The sequence below is a fragment of the Phyllobates terribilis genome, unplaced genomic scaffold (assembly GCF_046119375.1).
Source record: "Phyllobates terribilis strain yellow unplaced genomic scaffold, ASM4611937v1 Scaffold_2__4_contigs__length_985480577, whole genome shotgun sequence".
Classification (NCBI taxonomy): Eukaryota; Metazoa; Chordata; class Amphibia; order Anura; family Dendrobatidae; genus Phyllobates; species Phyllobates terribilis.
The window spans coordinates 978,581,228-978,603,395 of record NW_027362762.1 but is presented as its reverse complement, the minus strand read 5'-3'; the positions used below and the strand labels follow the sequence as shown (position 1 = coordinate 978,603,395).

General features: G+C 47.1%; 1 protein-coding gene across 2 annotated transcripts in view; it reads left to right on the top strand.

The window, feature by feature from the left end:
• Nucleotides 1–22,168, top strand: part of LOC141253133 (uncharacterized) — a 75,399-nt gene that overhangs the window by 14,225 nt on the left and 39,006 nt on the right. For both annotated transcript variants that reach the window (XM_073670889.1, XM_073670888.1), the window contains exons 2-3: nucleotides 1,105–1,434; nucleotides 12,163–12,507. In XM_073670889.1, coding sequence (XP_073526990.1) covers nucleotides 1,105–1,434; nucleotides 12,163–12,507 — 675 coding nt within the window. The remainder of the gene's footprint in view (nucleotides 1–1,104; nucleotides 1,435–12,162; nucleotides 12,508–22,168) is intronic.

Below are 22,168 nucleotides of genomic sequence, written 5' to 3'. Positions count from 1 at the left end.
TCTCAATATTTCCCTGACACCTGCACGTGGTGACTTCTTCTTAACTTATGGTGGCAGATGATGTGGCAGCTTTAGGTTTCTGGTTTGGATCCTCGCTGAAGCTTTTGGTCTGTATTCTTCTATAGAAATTATCGGTATGTCTCCCCCCCCGCAGATGTATGATAGTAGCTCTAATGGTGTCATATTTGGGGTGTGATGGCAGGATGTGGTCGCCGCAGAGGATGCACTGAAGGTTGCCTATCACTCTACTGACGTCAGTGTCTGAGGGGGTGAGATATTTGGGCAGAGAAGAGGTCCATGAGGTCAAACACTGAACTGACGAAGGTGAAAGGTAAATTAGCACCCAGCGTCAGACAGCTGCTGCCAAGGCAAATAATTAGTTGCATCAAAAGCTCCCAGAAAAAATGGTCAAAATGAATAGGGTGGAGATTAGAATAAAGAAGGCATCACTCCCATAATCTAGTTACAATGGGGGATATCCTCTAAATCTAGTGAAACGGAGGTCCAGTTACCAACACGGACCAGTATTCTTCACTGTAAGGGCAGTGAGACTGGAGTTCTCTGCCGGGGTAGATGTTTTGGGGGACACCCCTGTCCTGATGTCATAGTATTACGAGATGTGTGTACTGTACCCTGGAAACGACGTCTTGCCCCCCAGACATTGAATGATTTACGCTAGAGAAAACTGCGCCACATATATAGGGAGACGCTGACTTCTTAATAAATCTGGAGCATTTTAGGAGCCTCCACCATCAGAAACTGGAGTCTGCACCTGCACAGAAGAGACGTGCATTTCACAGTAAGTTAGATGGTGGAGAACGGCGCCATTATCGTTACCTCTGACCACCAGTCTTCACACTTTCCAAAAGGGATCCTAGGATGAAAAGGTTCAACATTTTGTGCAAATTTGATGTAATACAACGTAGGTGATTTTTTTGTTTTTGTTTTACACCAGTAAACCGCCACAGTCCTGGAGGCGGCTGCAGTAGTTCCCGTCCCTCCAGAGCTGCGCTCTGCTCCCTTATCTGTGTAGTCTAAGCCCTCGCTGTGGTTATAATCAGCTGCGGTTTGTCTGGTCCTGATATGTTCCTTCCTTCCTTCCAGCCCTCGTCCACAATGTGTTTGCCGCCAGCAGGGAGACGCTTCTGCTTCCCCAGTACTCGAGGCTTCAGTACACGGGCAGCGCTCTGTGTGACCAGATCATCTGGACGTTCAAGGCTCCGGGCGGATACCTCCGACAGCTGGCCAAAGTGAGCGAATATTGTGACAGACGAGACTGTACCAACGAGACGAAACCGCACTGCTCGCTGTCCAGCAATGGCAGCCTACAGCTGCACGGTGTGACGCTCGGTGATGCCGGACAGTACAAGGTCACCACCTACAACGTGAGGCGAGAGAAGAGCTCAGAGGACACCTTCATCCTCCAGGTCTTGGGTGAGTCCACGTCCGATGTCTCTTCGGTCCACAATTCATCCTTTTTTGTCTTGTGGTATTAGTTGCAGTTTTTTGGCGCCAAATTTATCAAAGTGGCACAAGCGATTCATGAATTTGGCACAAAGTCAGAAAATGGTCTTTCTAGCTGTCTTGGTGCCAAAAGCTACAAAAGTTCAGTTAAAATTTTGGTGTAATCAAACATGACACCAGCGGGACTGGAATGGAGTTTGAGACTTTTTTAAAAGTCGCAATTGATGAATCAGGTGAAAACATCTGGAATTGTGAGACTCTGTGCACAAAGCGGAAAACAAGAAAAATCAGGTGAGCACGTAGACGATAGACGTCAGAAAAGGCACAAGTAGAATAGTAATATGGGTGCAAACAAAAAAAGGGCAAAACACATAAAACCAAACAAAAACAGGCGCAAAGGCGACGGTGAATCGGGGCCAATGATCTCACCACCGATGACACATCTGCGCCAGAAATCTGAGACTCCGCCTGGCATGTCCTGCTGGATCCTTGCTGTGACAACTCCGCCATACACACATTAAAAGATCTTGACGACCTATTGGTGGCTGTAGGGGGCGCTCCGTATACATGAGGCTCTGACACTGATCCTACAGATGGATGTGGTGGCAACATTCACTGCCACTTATTCCTGCATCACTAGGACGTACGTGACAGTAGGAAGCTTTGTATGGAAGTGTCAGAAGAGAGCGTCAGCCTCCGCACCTTCCTGCCACCGCTGACACTTTCTGTAAATGTTCAGCCTAAATCAGTCTGAGATGATACAGAGGGGGAGGAGGGGGATGCAGCTGCCGCAGAGAAGCTTTATCTCCCTCACGCAGTTTTCCTTTCTCTTCCGCTTTTGTTGTACATCACTTTTCTCTTTTCCGGTCTCTGTAGCCGTATGAGACTTGTCTTTATTTTCTTCATTGTTTGGTAACAATGCTCCGATTCTCCAGGTTGCTGCGATTATGGAGACACCAAACATATTGTTTTATTTATTTTTTATTCTGGTGAAAAAATGTTCGGAAATTTGTATAAAATATGGTTGTTTTTGCCGCCATTTCCCAGGGCTGGTGACATTTTCATTGCTTGGTCCATGGGGCTGCGGGAGGGCTTGTTTTCTACGTAGCGAGGCGACGTTCTTATTCTTACGATTTACGTTGCATACGATGTTTCAGTCGCTTTTTATTGCATTTTTTGCCATTTCTCGTGTGATTTTTTTTCCTTTTACGGCTTTTACTGTAATTAATATTCTATTTGGATCAGACAGCGACGGATGCGAATACCAGAAATGTTTTATTTCTTTTATAGAGGAAGGGGGAGGGGGGGATTAAAATGTTTATATAAAAGCCAACGATCATTTTTTACTTTACGTTTCAGCTCCGTTAGGGTCCTTTCTCCGGTGCTCATCTGGTCACTTGTTCTATGCACTTTAATGCCACAGGATGTAGAGACAATCACAGCCTCCTATGGAGCTGAGCCAACGGCCGAGCTTCACTCAAGTATCCACATGACAGGGGTGGCAGCTCCAGGCTGACATGGCAACCCATCGGCTCCGCACGATCAAGTCGCAGGGAGCCAATAGGTGCATGGAGCTAAGTGCACCCCCATAAGCCGCCAACATGAACTGCGTGACTTAAGCTGCTGTTACAGGTAGATGCCGGCTGTAGAGCACAGCTCCAGAGCCTGGGCTATTAAATAGATTTTAGACCTGATGAGACTCGTGTACTTACTGAGATAATTCACTTCTGAATGGCTGATAATCCTGATATTAAGATGGGAATTCATAATAATAATACAGTAATGCTTATTTATATTTCGGTCTGGAAACCTTTTATGGGGATTTTACAGCTTTTCTGACTTGAATTTTCAGAAGAAGTTTACCAGTTTCATCAGGTCTAATGGTATGTTCACACAGTGCTTTTTTGCTGATCTTTTTGAGTACATTACATGCATTTTTTTTATACGGTATCGATGCAGTTTTGATACATTCTATTGAATGGGTAAAAATACGCAAGGAAAAAAATGTGCCATGTGAATGAGGTTTTCCTGAAATCTCATTAACTTTGCTGCTATTGTAAAATGCATAGAAAAATGCAGGAAAAACGCAACGTGTGAACAAGTCCTTAGAAATCTATCTATAAAGTGTTCTGCCTCGTGCTGCAGGGTCTCATGGGGCAGAGCAGGGCACATAGATCCCAAGATCCTTAAAGGAGATGTCCACTACTGACATATTGATGATCTGACACGTGGCCCCAACGCCCTGGAGGAATTTTGGCCACTCATCTTTGCAGAATTGTTGTAATTCAGCCACATTTTATTTATTTTACTCACTTATATGGCGCCATTAATTCCACAGTGCTTTACAGACATTATGGGCACTGTCCCCATCGGGGCTCACAATCTACATTCCCTATCAGTCTTTGTAGTGTGGGAGGAAACTAGAGAACCCACACAAACATGGGGAGAACATACAGACTTTTTACAGATGTTGTCTTTGGTGGAATTTGAACCCAGGACCCCAGTTCTGCAAGGCTGCAGTGCTAACCACTGAGCCACCATATAGTGCTAACCACTGAGCCACCGTGCTGCCCACATTGGAGGTTTTCGAGCATGCGCCGCCTTTTTAAGTTCCGGCCACAGCATCTCAATCGGATTAAGGTCAGGACATTGACTAGGCAACTTCAAAGTCTTAATTTGTTTTTCTTAAGCCATTCGGAGGTGGACTTGCTGGTGTGTTTTGGATCATTGTTCTGCTGCATAACCCAAGTGCTCTTCAGCTTGAGGTCACAATGGCCGGACATTCTCCATCAGGATTTTTTGGTGTATAGTAGAAATTATGGTTCCATTTACCACAGCATGTCTTCTATGTCCTGAAGCCGCAAAAAAGCCCCAGAACATCACACTACCTCCACCATATTTTACTGTTGGTATGATGTTCCTTTTCTGAAATGCTGTATTACTTCTACGCTTGATGTAATGGGACATACAAAACTTTTGTCTCATCAGTCCACAGAGTATTTTCCCAAAAGTCTTGGTGATCATCAAGATGTTTTTTGGCAAAACTGAGACGAGCCTTTCTGTTCTTTTTGCTCAGCAGTGTTTTTTGTCTTGGAACTCTGCCATGCTGCCATTTTTGCCCAGTCTCTTTCTTATGGTGGAGTCATGAACACTGACCTTAACTGAGGCAAGTGAGGCCTGCAGTTCTTTGCATGTTTTTGTGGGGTCTTTTGTGACCTCTTGGATGAGTCGTCACTGAGCTCTTAGGGTAATTTTGGTCGGCCGCCCACTCCTGGGAAGGTTCACCACTGTTCCATGTTTTCCAGATTTGTGGATAATGACTCTCACTGTGGTTTGCTGGAGTCCCAAAGCATTAGAAATGTCTTTAGAACCTTTTCCAGGCTGATAGACCTCAATTACTTTGTTTCTAATTTGTTCCTGAATTTCTTTGGATTTCAGCATGATGTCTAGCTTTTGAGGATCTTTTGGTCTACTTCACTTTGTCAGGCAGGTCCTGTTTAAGTGATTTATTGATTGAGAACAGGTGTGGCAGTAACCAGGCCTGTGTGTGGCTAGGGAAATTGAACTCAGCTTTCCAAAGATGTGATAAACCATAGTTAATTTATGTTTAGGGTGTGAAGGGGGGCAATCACTTTTTAACACAGGGCCCTGTAGGTTTGGATTTCTTTTTCTCTTAATAATAAAGACTTCATTTAAAATCTGCATTTTGTGGTTACTTGTGTTATCTTTGTCTAATATTTACATTTGTTTTGTGATCTGAAACATTTAAGTGACAAACATGCAAAAGAAATCTGCAAGGGGGCAAACAGTTTTTCACACCACTGTATATATATATATATATATATATATATATATATATGTATATATATATATATATATATATATATACACTACCTATTGAGCCCGTTCTACGCCCGGGTGGTGAGCATTTTTATTGCTATATGGTCTCCCATGCTGGTATGTGCTGTCCCCATCCTGGTATTTGTGCTGCCCCATCCTGGTATTTATGCTGCCCCCATCCTGGTATTTGTGCTGCCCCCATCCTGTTCCCCCACCCTGTTGTGTGCTGCCCTCATCCCTATCCTGGTATGTATGGCCCCCCTCACCCCCAATCCTGGTATGCATGGCACCCCTCACCCCCAATCCTGGTATGCATGGCACCCCTCACCCTCAATCCTGGTACTCATGGCAACCCTCACCCTCAATCCTGGTCCGCATGGTACGCCTCACCCTCAATTCTGGTATACATGTTACTCCTCTTCCCTATCCTTCATAGTTTCATAGTTACATAGTTTATAAGGCCGAAAAAAGACAATTGTCCATCCAGTTCAGCCTATTTCTTGTGCGCTGCAGCTATTCCGCAGCGTTGATCCAGGGGAAGGCAAAAAAAACCATGCGGTATAGGCCAATTTACATCACTGAGGAAAAATTCACTTCCCGACTCCAATCTGGCAGTCAGATTAAATCCCTGGATTAATTAACTATCACTAAGCATAAGATGTAATTATATTGTTCTCCAGAAAGGCGTCCAGGCCTCTCTTGAACTCATTAAGTGAGTTGGACATCACCACTTCCTCTCCCAGAGAGTTCCAGAGTCTCACGGCTCTGACCGTAAAGAATCCCCTTCTATGCTGGTGCAGGAACCTCCTTTCCTCCAGACGCATAGTGTGCCCCCTCGTCTTTGTCACCATCCTTGGTATAAACAGGTCATGGGAGAGATCTCTGTACTGCCCCCTGATGTATTTATACATGTTTATGAGGTCTCCCCTAAGCCTTCTCTTTTCCAACGTAAATAGGCCTAATTTTGACAACCTCTCTGGGTATTCTAGTCCCTCCATTCCCTTTATTACCTTAGTCGCCCTCCTTTGTACCCTCTCTAGCTCCAATATGTCTTTCCTGAGCACCGGAGCCCAGAACTGTGCACAATATTCTAAGTGCGGCCTTACCAGCGCTTTATACAGAGGAAGAACAATGTTCTCATCATATGCCCCTATTCCTCTTCTGATGCATGCCATGACTCTATTTTGCCTTCGCAGCTGCTGCCTGACACTGGGCACTCCAATTTAATTTGCTATTAACCAAGACGCCCAGGTCCTTCTCCATGTCAGATTTCTCCAACGGTTTCCCATTTAATATGTATGGGTGACTGCTGTTTTTCTTTCCCATGTGCATGACCTTACATTTATCGGCATTGAACCCCATTTGCCATTTTTTGGCCCAACTCCTCAATTTATCTAAATCCTCCTGTAGCTGTGCCCTATCCTCATCTGTATTAACTACTTTACAAAGTTTAGTATCATCTGCAAATATTGCTATTTTACTATGCAACCCTTCCACTAGATCATTAATAAATATATTAAATAATATAGGGCCCAAGACAGACCCTTGAGGCCCCCCGCTAGTAACCCTGACACCCCCTGAGCTTACTCCATTGATAACCACCCTCTGCTTTCTATCACTCAGCCAGCTATTTACCCACTTGCACACATTATCCCCCAGACCAAGCATTCTCATTTTATAGACCAACCTTTTGTGTGGCACGGTATCAAACGCTTTGGAGTAGTCCAGGTCTACAACATCCTCTGACTCTCCCCGGTCCAGCTGTGAGCTCACCTCCTCGTAGAAGGCCATCAGGAGCGATCCCTCATGAATCCATGTTGATATGGAGTTAGACAGTTATTATCATTAAGATATTCTACAATAGCATCTCTAAGAAATCCTTCAAACAATTTACCCACAACAGACGTTAAGCTGACTGCTCTATAGTTCCCAGGGTCACTTTTAGACCCCTTTTTGAATATTGGTACCACATTTGCTTGGCGCCAGTCTAGTGGGACAGTCCCTGTCCATAAAGAGTGCTTGAATATAAGATACAGCGGCCTGTCTATCACATTACTTAATTCTTTTAGTACCCGGGGGTGTATGCCATCTGGGCCTGGTGACTTGTCTATTTTGATATTATTTAGGCGTTTCTGAACTTCCTCCTGGGTTAGGTGGGTGATATTTAGCGGAGGGTTTACTTTATCACTCTGCATTTCCTCCGATAAATTGTTTTCTTTTGTGAAAACAGTGGAGAAGAAGCTATTGAGTAGGTTTGCTTTACCCTCATCGCCCTCTAGGATTTTACCCAGGTGATTTTTCAATGGGCCAACTCCATCAGTTTTAATCCTTTTACTGTTTATATAGTTAAAGAACAGTTTGGGATTGGTTTTACTTTCCTTGGCAATTAGTCTCTCTGTCTCCTCTTTTGCTATTCTTATTTGTTTCTTACAGATTTTGTTTTTTTCCCTATAAGATATTAGCGCTTCCTTGCTGCCTTCTTGTTTAAGTTTACCGAAAGCCCTTTTTTTGTTTTTCATTGCCCTCTTGACTTCCTTATTAAGCCACATTGGCTTCCTCCTATTCCTAGCCCTTTTATTCCCATAAGGTATGGACCTTCTACAGTGACTATGTAGGACTGCTTTGAAAATTTCCCATTTTCTATCCGTGCTCCTATTACTGAAGATACTATCCCAGTCTATAAGGTGAAGGGCATCTCTTAGCTGATCAAACTTTGCCCTCCTGAAGTTCAGTGTTTTTGTGACCCCCTTGCTGGGCTCCCTACTGAAGCACATGTGGAATTGTATAATGTTGTGGTCACTATTTCCCAGGTGCCCCCCGACCTGCACCTCAGTTATTCTGTCTGGCCTGGTACGTATGGCACTCCTCATCCCCAATCCTGGTATGCATGGCACCCCTCACCCTCAATCCTGGTATGCATGGCAGCCCTCATCCCCAATCCTGGTATGCATGGCATGCCTCATCCCAATCCTGGTATGTATGACACCCCTCACCCCCCAATCCTGGTATGCATGGTACCCCTCATCCCCCCCAATCCTGGTATGTGTGGCCCCCTTATTCCCCCATCCCCTGGTATGTGTGGCCCCTCATCCCCCAATCCTGGTATGCATGGTCCCCTCATCCCCCCAATCCTGGTATGTGTGGTACCCCTCATCCCCCAATCCTGGTATGTATGGCCCCCTCATCCCCCCAATCCTGGTATGTGTGGCCCCCTCACCCCCAATCTTGGTATGTGTGGCCCCCTCATCCCCTAATCCTGGTATGCATGGTCCCCTCATCCCCCCAATCCTGGTATGTGTGGTACCCCTCATCCCTCAATCCTGGTATGTGTGGCCCCCTCATCCCCCAATCCTGGTATGTGTGGCCCCCTCATCCCCAATCCTGGTATGTGTGGCCCCCTCATCCCCAATCTTGGTATGTGTGGCCCCTTCATCCCCCAATCCTGGTATGTGTGGCCCCCTCATCCCCCAATCCTGGTATGTGTGGCCCCCTCATCCCCCAATCCTGGTATGTGTGGCCCCCTCACCCGCCAATCCTGGTATGTTTGGCCCCCTCATCCCCCAATCCTGGTATGTATGGCACCCCTCATCCCTTTCACGCTGCACACATACAAAAAAAAATAAACACTTATACTCACCTTTCTTCCCTGTGCTCCAGCGCTGCGGTGTCCTGTTCTGCCGGAGGGGAGGAGTGCAAATGTGTCTTCAGCAAAATGGCGCCGGATAGCGCTATGCGCATGCGCCAATTCCGACGCCTTCACTCTCATCCCCAATCCTGGTATGCATGGCACCCTTCATTTCAAATCTGGTATACCTGGCACCCCTCATCCCAATCCTGGTATGCATGGCTCCCCTTATCCCAAATTTGATATACATGACACCCCTCATCCCAATCCTGGTATGTATGGCACCCCTCACCCCCCAATCCTGATATGCATGGTCCCCTCATCCCCCAATCCTGGTATGCACGGTATCCCTCATCCTTCAATCCTGGTATGCATGGTCCCCTCATCCCCCCCAATCCTGGTCTGTGTGGCCCCCTCATCCCCCAATCCTGGTATGTGTGGCCCCCTCATCCCCCAATCCTGGTATGTATGGTCCCCTCATCCCCCCAATCCTGGTATGTGAGGCCCCCTCATTCCCCAATCCTGGTATGTGTGGTACCCCTCATCCTCAAATCCTGGTATGTGTGGCCCCCTCATCCCCCCCATACTGGTATGTGTTGCCCCCTCATCCCCCAATCCTGGTATGTGTGGCACCCTCATCCCCCAATCCTGGTATGTGTGGCCCCCTCATCCCCCAATCCTGGTATGTGTGGCCTCCTCACCCCCCAATCCTAGTATGTGTGGTCCCCTCACACCCAATCCTGGTATGCGTGGTCCCCTCACCCCCAATCCTATCCTGGTATGTGTGGCCCCCTCATCCCCCAATCCTGGTATGTATGGCCTCCTCATCCCCCAATCCTGGTATGCGTGGCACCCTCATCCCCCAATCCTGGTATGTGTGGCCCCTCATCCCTTTGACGCTGCACACACATACAAAAGAAATAAACACTTATACTCACCTTTCTTCTCTGTGCTCCAGCGTTGAGGTGTCCTGTTCTGCCAGAGGCCAGGGGAGGAGTGCGGTGTCGGAGTACTCGTGTGCCCATACCGCGCTGTCCGGCGCCATTTTGCTGAAGACACACTGCAAATGTGTCTTCAGTACAATGGCGCCGGATAGAGCTATGCGCATGCGGCGATCTGATGCCTCACTCCTGCCCCGGTCTCCAGCGAAGAGAGACGCCGCAGCAACGCTCCTCCCGGTCAGGTATGTAAGTACGGTGCCAGAGATTGCGGTATACGTTCAGTGTCTACACATACCGAAATCTCCGGCGCCATACACTCCTCTTACCTGTAATGGCTCCATGCGGTCTTCTGTCTGGAGCCAGACTGCGCGTCGCGCATGCGCAGTCTATAGAGGCTTCAGACAGAGGGACGCTTGGCCGATTATATTATAGATATACATATACATATAATGTGATTCTTATACATGTGTAACAATGTGAGGAGATAGGAGTAATTGTGTCTGTTGTGGCGCCCCTGAGAGTTCAGTCGCCACAGCGGTACTGCACCTCACCCAGAGGTGTGGTGTCTCCTTCTCTCAGGTAAGGAGGGAGTACAGCCCGGGACCCCAACACCCGCATTCAACACTACACTGCTCCAGGCCGGCTGGAAGGGCAAGATGCAATGTGTTTCCTGCTGAGCCCAGTCCCTGGCTGGAGTGGGAGGGACCAAAGGTAGGGGGAACCAGTAGTGGGTGTGGGTGGAGGAAGTAGATTAGGGGAGCACCATAGTAGGAGGTATTTAAAGGGAGGCCATCTTAGGGTGGCAGGTCAGTCAGTAAGAGGAGAGAGTGAGGACAGTCAGTCAGGGAGCAGAGGAGGAAGGCTCCGTTTTGCAAAAGGGATCCCAGGGGGTACGGTGAGTGCAGGATGGCACCCGTATGCCCCGAATCTGCCAGGTGTCAGAGGGATCAGGCCGCAAGAAGGGGACCGGCCCCTGGACCAGCCGTGTTACTCCAGGTCTCGGCTAGAAAAACCGGAGGCTTCTGACGTTTATAATGCAGTTGCCACAGCCTCATCCTAGTCACCGTGAGGGTCAAGTAGGTCCGGGAATTCCAGGTTGCCCAGAGGGACTTCAGAGCACCCGAGAGGGACTGTGTGTGGGGAAGCGCAGGGCAGGAGGGAGAAGACCCAGTGTGAAGTTGGTCTAGAGAGGAACATAAGAAAGCGGGGTTCTGTCAGGTACTCCTGACACATCTGAGGAGGAGCTGAACCCCCGGTCTGGTGAACGCAGCGTGACATGGGAGGCTGGCACCCGCGCAGTGTATCAGTGGAACATACATGAGAACTGTGAGTAAAGACTCGGATGACTGCACTGCACTACCTCCGTCAGTTATTTCAGCTGCGCCATCTCTCCCTCTGCACTACAACGCCCAGCATCACCACCATCTACACCTACACTGCCCCGGGGGCCCGCTCCACCTGTGGGGAGCAGATACATCCCAGCTGCCATCCCATCACCCTCGGAGGACTACAGCAGCGCTGGTAATCCTTACCAGGTACCACAAGTGGCGTCACAAACACTTCCTAAAACTACAAACCCCATATAAACAACATTCCCCTTTTTGTTGACCGCCCTGGGCCACGGACCGGGCCGCCGCCACTGTGACATCCATAGGCCCAGCTGCCGAGTACCCCATTGCCCCGGGGGTGCGTCATCTGTGTAGCTGATTGTATGGATGGATGGATGTGTCAGGTGGAGTGTATAAGGAGCCCTATATAGAATATTTCCTATAACGTCGTAGAATATTTCACCCTGTGTGTACAGTGTCTGTACACCAGCTGGTCACTGAAAGGCCACATTCACACGTTCAGTATTTGATCAGTATTTTACCTCAGTATTTCTATTCTAAAATCAGGAGAGGAAAAATCAGAGGAAAAGTAGAATAGAGAGACGTCACCACTTCTGTATTTCTCACCCACTCCTGGTTTTGGCTACAAATACTGAGATAAAATACTGACCAAATACTGAATGTGTGAACGTGGCCCAAGAGTCATGGCTCCGTCACATGAGAATTCATCTGTCATTAATGCACTTTAGATTTGATGACGTTTTCTATGTAAAGTGAAATTGTGTAAGAATCTGCATGGCGGAGCAATGTGTGACCGGAGGAGACGTATGGGGCTTCCTAGTAGAGGAGTCCTGTATGGACTGATGTGTGGAGACGTCCCATGCTACACTAATACAGTATATTATGTGATCCTGTGACTGTAATGTAAGATAATGCGCTCACTGAATGTTCTCGGTTCCTGCAGGACTGGACCCCGGGGCCGGTACCCACACAGATATATACGCCCACCTGGGCTCCGATGTTCTCCTACCTATGAGATATAACCTGATCAGGGATGAAGATCCCATGAAGTGTGATCAGTTTATCTGGATTTACTCAGGACCCTCAGAATCAGCCCTGATCACCAGGAGTAAAGGCTGTGAGGTGACAGAACATAACTTCCAGAGGATCTCTGATCATAATGTCTCCCTGGACGGAAGTCTGGCCCTGATCAATGTCACCAGGAACAACAGCGGGAATTACACAGTCGCCATATACAGCCCTGGAGGACAGATCATATTCACACATAATTACGCTCTGTATGTACAAGGTAAGAGAGACTTGTACTGAGTGGTGTATGTACATATAGTGTAGGGTGTAATGAGTGGGGTGTATGTGTAGTGTAGGGTGTAATGAGTGGGGTGTACATGTAGTGTAGAGTGTAATGACTGGTGTACATGTAGTGTAGAGTGTAATGAGCGGGGTGTACTTGTAGTGTAGAGTGTAATGAGTGGGGTGTACATGTAGTGAAGGGTGTAATGAGCGGGGTGTACTTGTAGTGTAGAGTGTAATGACTGTGCTGTACATGTATTGTAGGGTGTAATGAGCGAGGTGTACATGTATTGTAGGGTGTAATGAGCGGGGTGTACATGTAGTGTAGAGTGTAATGAGTGGGGTGTACATGTAGTGTAGGGTGTAATGAGCGGGGTGTACTTGTAGTGTAGAGTGTAATGAGTGGGGTGTACATGTAGTGTAGGGTGTAATGAGTGGGGTGTACTTGTAGTGTAGAGTGTAATGACTGTGCTGTACATGTAGTGTAGGGTGTAATGAGCGGGGTGTACATGTAGTGTAGAGTGTAATGAGCGAGGTGTACATGTAGTGTAGAGTGTAATGAGCGGGGTGTACATGTAGAGTGTAATGAACGGGGTGTACATGTAGTGTAGAGTGTAATGAGTGGGGTGTACATGTAGTGTAGAGTGTAATTGACGCACCCCTGGGCCTGTGTCGCACAGCGTTGCGCATGCAGGAGCTTACCCGGAGCCGGATCTGTTGAGGGTTGTAGTCTCGTGGCGGTGAACCGGTCCGTGCCCAGGGAGTCAAACTGAGTGGCGCTGTATCAGCGGTAGATGTTGGACGACTACGCCACCCGTTGAGTACAGCTAAGGAGCTGCTGCTGCAGGGCAGACCGCTGAGGCCGGTGGTAGGATTGTGCAGCGTGATAGTATAACCCCCAACGGGAGGGGTATGGCCTCAGGGCAGCCGACGTGGATGATGGGGGTAGCAGGAACCACTCAGAGACGGTACGGTGTAGTTCAGGGTCTTTACTGGTGACAACGATAGACCCTCCCGGAGTACTGGCTAGCGATTGGGGCCTGGTCAGTCCTTGAGCAGATGGGATCTCCCCTGGCCAGGCGGAGTTGTAGGCCTCCCAAACTAACTGTACTCTTTTGGCTACCTTGCTAGAGGCGGGTATAAGTAGCCCACGTCCCTGAGTGTACCGTGTGGTGCTCACCCGTATGGCCGGTGACTCGGGGCCTTCTAGTAGCTTCCGCTCCACGACGGCGGTGCTGGTCCCATGCGTGTGACCGTGCCTTCGGGTTTCTTGGCCAGAGGACCTGAAATCCCCTGCCTGACGGATTCTGCTGCTGGGTAGGAGTTAGTCCCCACAGCCTCGGACTCCGGGTCCGGTAAGAAATCTTCTCAGTCAGGGCGAGCTCTGCAGCTGCCAGCCCCTGACTCCTTGTAACACTGCTCCCACAGAGCTCCTGTTGTTTCTTCCCATAGCTGCTTCTCTTCTCTGTCTCTACTTCTGGCATGGCCCAGGAGCTGGGCCCAGCCGGAGCCACAGCTCCCTGTCAGCCCTCCTGGCTGAACTCTCCCTCTCAACTCTCTAACCCTGCCTCAGCCCCAGGTTTATATAGGGGAAGTTCTTCCCCTCCCAGGACTGGGCAGGAGGTGTGGCATGCATAGGATTCCTGACCAAGAGACCTCCCACCTGCTCTCAGACATAACACTGCCGTTACTGTGGAAACCAGACCCCTGGGGTGCCACATAATGAGCGGGGTGTACATGTAGTGTAGAGTGTAATGACTGGGGTGTACATGTAGTGTAGAGTGTAATGAGCGGGGTGTACATGTAGTGTAGAGTGTAATGAGCGGGGTGTACATGTAGTGTAGAGTGTAATGACTGGGGTGTACATGTAGTGTAGGGTGTAATGAGCGAGGTGTACATGTAGTGTAGAGTGTAATGAGCGAGGTGTACATGTAGTGTAGCGTGTAATGACTGGGGTGTACATGTAGTGTAGAGTGTAATGACTGGAGTTTACATGTAGTGTAGAGTGTAATGACTGGTGTACATGTAGTGTAGAGTGTAATGAGCGGGGTGTACATGTAGTGTAGAGTGTAATGAGCGAGGTGTACATGTAGAGTGTAATGAGTGGGGTGTATGTGTAGTGTAGGGTGTAATGAGCGGGGTGTACATGTAGTGTAGAGTGTATTGAGTGGGGTGTATGTGTAGTGTAGGGTGTAATGAGCGGGGTGTACATGTAGTGTAGAGTGTAATGAGTGGGGTGTACATGTAGTGTAGAGTGTAATGAGCGAAGTGTACATGTAGTGTAGAGTGTAATGACTGGGGTGTACATGTAGTGTAGAGTGTAATGACTGGTGTACATGTAGTGTAGAGTGTAATGAGCGGGGTGTACATGTAGTGTAGAGTGTAATGAGCGAGGTGTACATGTAGTGTAGAGTGTAATGACTGGGGTGTACATGTAATGTAGAGTGTAATGAGTGGGGTGTACATGTAGTGTAGGGAGTAATGAGTGGGGTGTACATGTAGTGTAAAGTGTAATGAGTGGGGTGTACATGTAGTGTAGAGTGTAATGAGCGAGGTGTACATGTAGTGTAGAGTGTAATGAGTGGGGTGTACATGTAGTGTAGAGTGTAATGACTGGGGTGTTCATGTAGTGTAGAGTGTAATGACTGGTGTACATGTAGTGTAGAGTGTAATGAGCAGGGTGTACATGTAGTGTAGAGTGTAATGAGTGGGGTGTACATGTAGTGTAGGGTGTAATGAGCGAGGTGTACATGTGTAGAGTGTAATGAGCGAGGTGTACATGTAGTGTAGAGTGTAATGAGCGGGGTGTACATGTAGTGTAGAGTGTAATGAGCGAGGTGTACATGTGTAGAGTGTAATGAGCGAGGTGTACATGTAGTGTAGAGTGTAATGACTGGGGTGTACATGTAGTGTAGAGTGTAATGAGTGGGGTGTACATGTAGTGTAGGGAGTAATGAGTGGGGTGTACATGTAGTGTAGAGTGCAATGAGTGGGGTGTACATGTAGTGTAGAGTGTAATGACTGGTGTACATGTAGTGTAGAGTGTAATGACTGGGGTGTACATGTAGTGTAGAGTGTAATGAGCGAGGTGTACATGTAGTGTAGAGTGTAATGACTGGGGTGTACATGTAGTGTAGAGTGTAATGAGCGGGGTGTACATGTAGTGTACAGTGTAATGAGTGGGGTGTATGTGTAGTGTAGAGTGTAATGACTGGTGTACATGTAGTGTAGAGTGTAATGAGCGGAATGTACATGTAGTGTAGGGTGTGATGAGCGGGGTGTACATGTAGTGTAGTGTGTAATGAGTGGGGTGTACATGTAGTGTAGAGTGTAATGAGTGGGGTGTACATGTAGTGTAGAGTGTAATGACTGGTGTACATGTAGTGTAGAGTGTAATGAGCGTGGTGTACATGTAGTGTAGAGTGTAATGAGTGGGGTGTACATGTAGTGTAGAGTGTAATGAGTGGGATGTATGTGTAGTGTAGAGTGTAATGAGCGGGGTGTACATGTAGTGTAGAGTGTAATGATTGTGCTGTACATGTAGTGTAGGGTCTAATGAGCGGGGTGTACATGTAGTGTAGAGTGTAATGACTGTGCTGTACATGTAGTGTAGAGTGTAATGCCTGGGGTGTTCATGTAGTGTAGGGTGTAATGAGCGGGGTGTACATGTAGTGTAGGGTGTAATGAGCGGGGTGTACATGTAGTGCAGGGTGTAATGAGAGGGTGTACGTTTAGTGTAGGGTGTAATGAGCAGGGTGTACGTGTAGAGTGTAATGAGCGGGGTGTAGTGTAGTGTGTAATGAGCGGGTTGTACGCGTAGAGTATAATGAGCGGGGTGTACGTGTAGTGTAGGGTGTAATGAGTGGGGTGTACGTATAGAGTGTAATGAGCGGGGTGTACTTGTAGGGTGTAATGAGCGGGGTGTACATGAAGTGTAGAGTGTAATTAGCGGGTTGTACGCGTAGAGTATAATGAGCGGGGTGTACATGTAGTGTAGAGTGTAATGAGTGGGGTGTACGTATAGAGTGTAATGAGCGGGGTGTACTTGTAGGGTGTAATGAGCGGGGTGTACATGTAGTGTAGAGTGTAATGAGCGGGCTGTACATGTAGTGTAGAGTGTAAAGAGCGGGGTGTACATGTAGTGTAGGGTATAATGAGCGGGGTGTACATGTAGTGTAGGGTGCAATGAGCGGGGTGTACATGTAGTGTAGATTGTAATGACTGTGCTGTACATGTAGTGTAGGGTGTAATGAGCGGGGTGTACATGTAGTGTAGAGTGTAATGAGTGGGGTGTACATGTAGTGTAGAGTGTAATGAGTGGGGTGTACATGTAGTGTAGAGTGTAATGAGTGGGGTGTACATGTAGTGTAGGATATAATGAGCGGGGTGTACATGTAGTGTAGGTTGCAATGAGCGGGGTGTACATGTAGTGTAGAGTGTAATGACTGTGCTGTACATGTAGTGTAGGGTGTAATGAGCGGGGTGTACATGTAGTGTAGAGTGTAATGAGTGGGGTGTACATGTAGTGTAGAGTGTAAAGAGTGGAGTGTACATGTAGTGTAGAGTGTAATGAGCGGGGTGTACATGTAGTGTAGAGTGTAATGAGCGGGGTGTACATGTAGTGTAGAGTGTAATGAGCAGGGTGTACATGTAGTGTAGGGTGTAATGAGCGGGGTCTAATGAGCGGGGTGTACATGTAGTGTAGAGTGTAATGAGCGGGGTGTACATGTAGTGTAGAGTGTAATGAGCGAGGTGTACATGTAGTGTAGAGTGTAATGAGTGGGGTGTACATGTAGTTTAGGGTGTAATGAGCAGGGTGTACATGTAGTGTAGGGTGTAATGAGCGGGGTGTACATTTAGTGTAGAGTGTAATGAGCGGGGTGTACATGTAGTGTACAGTGTAATGAGCGGGGTGTACATGTAGTGTAGAGTGTAATGAGCGGGGTGTACATGTAGTGTACAGTGTAATGAGCGGGGTGTACATGTAGTGTAGAGTGTAATGAGCGGGGTGTACATGTAGTGTACAGTGTAATGAGCGGGGTGTACATGTAGAGTAGGATGTAATGAGCGGGGTGTACATGTAGTGTAGGGTGTAATGAGTGGGGTGTACATGTAGTGTAGAGTGTAATGAGCGGGGTGTACATGTAGTGTAGGGTGTAATGAGCGGGGTGTACATGTAGTGTAGAGTGTAATGAGCGGGGTGTAATGAGCGGGGTGTACATGTAGTGTAGAGAGTAATGAGCGGGGTGTAATGAGCGGGGTGTACATGTAGTGTAGAGTGTAATGAGCGAGGTGTACATGTAGTGTAGCGTGTAATGAGTGGGGTGCACATGTAGTGTAGGGTGTAATGAGCAGGGCGTACATGTAGTGTAGGGTGTAATGAGCGGGGTGTACATGTAGTGTAGAGTGTAATGAGCAGGGTGTACATGTAGTGTACAGTGTAATGAGCGTGGTGTACATGTAGTGTAGGGTGTAATGAGCGGGGTGTACATGTAGTGTACAGTGTAATGAGCGGGGTGTACATGTAGTGTAGGGAGTAATGAGCGGGGTGTACATGTAGAGTAGAGTGTAATGACTGGGCTGTACATGTAGTGTAGGGTGTAATGAGCGAGGTGTACATGTAGTGTAGAGTGTAATGAGTGGGGTGTACATGTAGTGTAGGGTGTAATGAGCGGGGTGTACATGTAGTGTAGAGTGTAATGACTGGGCTGTACATGTAGTGTAGGGTGTAATGAGCGAGGTGTACATGTAGTGTAGAGTGTAATGACTGGGGTGTACATGTAGTGTAGAGTGTAATGAGTGGGGTGTACATGTAGTGTAGGGTGTAATGAGCGGGGTGTACATGTAGTGTAGAGTGTAATGACTGGGCTGTACATGTAGTGTAGGGTGTGATGACCGAGGTGTACATGTATTGTAGAGTGTAATGACTGTGGTGTACATGTAGTGTAGAGTGTAATAAGTGGGGTGTACATGTAGTGTAGGGTGTAATGAGCGGTGTGTACATTTAGTGTAGAGTGTAATGACTGGGCTGTACATGTAGTGTAGAGTGTAATGAGTGGTGTACATGTATGTAGAGTGTAATGACTAGGGTGTACATGTAGTGTAGAGTGTAATGACTGGGGTGTACATGTAGTGTAGAGTGTAATGACTGGGGTGTACATGTAGTGTAGGGTGTAATGACTGGGGTGTACATGTAGTGCAGAGTGTAATGACTGGTGTACATGTAGTGTAGAGTGTAATGACTGTGCTGTACATGTAGTGTAGGGTGTAATGAGTGGGGTGTACATGTAGTGTAGAGTGTAATGACTGGGGTGTACATGTAGTGTAGAGTGTAATGACTGGTGTACATGTAGTGTAGAGTGTAATGACTGGTGTACATGTAGTGTAGGGTGTAATGAGCGGGGTGTACTTGTAGTGTAGAGTGTAATGACTGTGCTGTACATGTAGTGTAGAGTGTAATGAGCGGGGTGTACATGTAGTGTAGAGTGTCATGACTGGGGTGTACATGTAGTGTAGAGTGTAATGACTGGTGTACATGTAGTGTAGAGTGTAATGAGCGGGGTGTACATGTAGTGTAGAGTGTAATGAGTGGGGTGTACATGTAGTGTAGAGTGTAATGAGTGGGGTGTACATGTAGTGTAGGGTGTAATGAGCGAGGTGTACATGTGTAGAGTGTAATGAGCGACGTGTACATGTAGTGTAGAGTGTAATGACTGGGGTGTACATGTAGTGTAGAGTGTAATGAGTGGGGTGTACATGTAGTGTAGAGTGTAATGACTGGGGTGTACATGTAGTGTAGAGTGTAATGACTGGGGTGTACATGTAGTGTAGAGTGTAATGAGTGGGGTGTACATGTAGTGTAGAGTGTAATGACTGGGGTGTACATGTAGTGTAGAGTGTAATGACTGGGGTGTACATGTAGTGTAGAGTGTAATGAGTGGGGTGTACATGTAGTGTAGGGTGTAATGAGTGGGGTGTACATGTAGTGTAGGGTGTAATGAGTGGGGTGTACATGTAGTGCAGAGTGTAATGAGTGGAGTGTACATGTAGTGTAGAGTGTAATGACTGGGGTGTACATGTAGTGTAGAGTGTAATGAGTGCGGTGTACATTTAGTGTAGAGTGTAATGATTGTGCTGTACATGTAGTGTAGTGTGTAATGAGCGGGGTGTATGTGTAGTGTAGAGTGTAATGAGTGGGGTGTACATGTAGTGTAGAGTGTAATGAGCGGGGTGTACATGTAGTGTAGAGTGTAATGAGTGGGGTGTACATGTAGTGTAGAGTGTAATGAGCGGGGTGTACATGTAGTGTAGGGTGTAATAAGTGGGGTGTACATGTAGTGTAGAGTGTAATGACTGGGGTGTACATGTAGTGTAGAGTGTAATGAGTGGGGTGTACATTTAGTGTAGAGTGTAATGATTGTGCTGTACATGTAGTGTAGGGTGTAATGAGCGGGGTGTACATGTAGTGTAGAGTGTAATGAGTGGGGTGTATGTGTAGTGTAGAGTGTAATGATTGTGCTGTACATGTAGTGTAGAGTGTAATGAGCGGGGTTTACATGTAGTGTAGAGTGTAATGAGTGGGGTGTACATGTATTGTAGAGTGTAATGAGTGGGGTGTACATGTAGTGTAGAGTGTAATGAGCGGGGTGTACATGTAGTGTAGGGTGTATTGAGTGGGGTGTACATGTAGTGTAGAGTGTAATGAGCGGGGTGTACATGTAGTGTAGGGTGTAATGAGTGGGGTGTACATGTAGTGTTGGGTGTAATGAGTGGGGTGTACATGTAGAGTAGAGTGTAATGACTGGTGTACATGTAGTGTAGAGTGTAATGACTGGGGTGTACATGTAGTGTAGGGTGTAATGAGCAAGGTGTACATGTTTAGAGTGTAATGAGCGAGGTGTACATGTAGTGTAGAGTGTAATGACTGGGGTGTACATGTAGTGTAGAGTGTAATGACTGGGGTGTACATGTAGTGTAGAGTGTAATGAGTGGGGTGTACATGTAGTGTAGGGTGTAATGAGTGTGGTGTACATGTAGTGTAGGGTTTAAGGAGTGGGGTGTACATGTAGTGTAGAGTGTAATGAGTGGAGTGTACATGTAGTGTAGAGTGTAATGACTGGGGTGTACATGTAGTGTAGAGTGTAATGAGTGGGGTGTACATTTAGTGTAGAGTGTAATGATTGTGCTGTACATGTAGTGTAGGGTGTAATGAGCGGGGTGTACATGTAGTGTAGAGTGTAATGAGTGGGGTGTATGTGTAGTGTAGAGTGTAATGACTGTGCTGTACATGTAGTGTAGAGTGTAATGAGCGGGGTGTACATGTAGTGTAGAGTGTAATGAGTGGGGTGTACATGTAGTGTAGAGTGTAATGAGCGGGGTGTAGATGTAGTGTAGAGTGTAATGAGTGGGGTGTACATGTAGTGTAGAGTGTAATGAGCGGGGTGTACATGTAGTGTAGGGTGTAATGAGTGGGGTGTACATGTAGTGTAGAGTGTAATGACTGGGGTGTACATGTAGTGTAGAGTGTAATGAGTGGGGTGTACATTTAGTGTAGAGTGTAATGATTGTGCTGTACATGTAGTGTAGGGTGTAATGAGCGGGGTGTACATGTAGTGTAGAGTGTAATGAGTGGGGTGTATGTGTAGTGTAGAGTGTAATGACTGTGCTGTACATGTAGTGTAGAATGTAATGAGCGGGGTGTACATGTAGTGTAGAGTGTAATGAGTGGGGTGTACATGTAGTGTAGAGTGTAGTGAGTGGGGTGTACATGTAGTGTAGAGTGTAATGAGCGGGGTGTACATGTAGTGTAGGGTGTATTGAGTGGGGTGTACATGTAGTGTAGAGTGTAATGAGCGGGGTGTACATGTAGTGTAGGGTGTAATGAGTGGGGTGTACATGTAGTGTTGGGTGTAATGAGTGGGGTGTACATGTAGAGTAGAGTGTAATGACTGGTGTACATGTAGTGTAGAGTGTAATGACTGGGGTGTACATGTAGTGTAGGGTGTAATGAGCAAGGTGTACATGTTTAGAGTGTAATGAGCGAGGTGTACATGTAGTGTAGAGTGTAATGACTGGGGTGTACATGTAGTGTAGAGTGTAATGACTGGGGTGTACATGTAGTGTAGAGTGTAATGAGTGGGGTGTACATGTAGTGTAGGGTGTAATGAGTGGGGTGTACATGTAGTGTAGGGTGTAAGGAGTGGGGTGTACATGTAGTGTAGAGTGTAATGAGTGGAGTGTACATGTAGTGTAGAGTGTAATGACTGGGGTGTACATGTAGTGTAGAGTGTAATGAGTGGGGTGTACATTTAGTGTAGAGTGTAATGATTGTGCTGTACATGTAGTGTAGGGTGTAATGAGCGGGGTGTACATGTAGTGTAGAGTGTAATGAGTGGGGTGTATGTGTAGTGTAGAGTGTAATGACTGTGCTGTACATGTAGTGTAGAGTGTAATGAGCGGGGTGTACATGTAGTGTAGAGTGTAATGAGTGGGGTGTACATGTAGTGTAGAGTGTAATGAGCGGGGTGTAGATGTAGTGTAGAGTGTAATGAGTGGGGTGTACATGTAGTGTAGAGTGTAATGAGCGGGGTGTACATGTAGTGTAGGGTGTAATGAGTGGGGTGTACATGTAGTGTAGAGTGTAATGACTGGGGTGTACA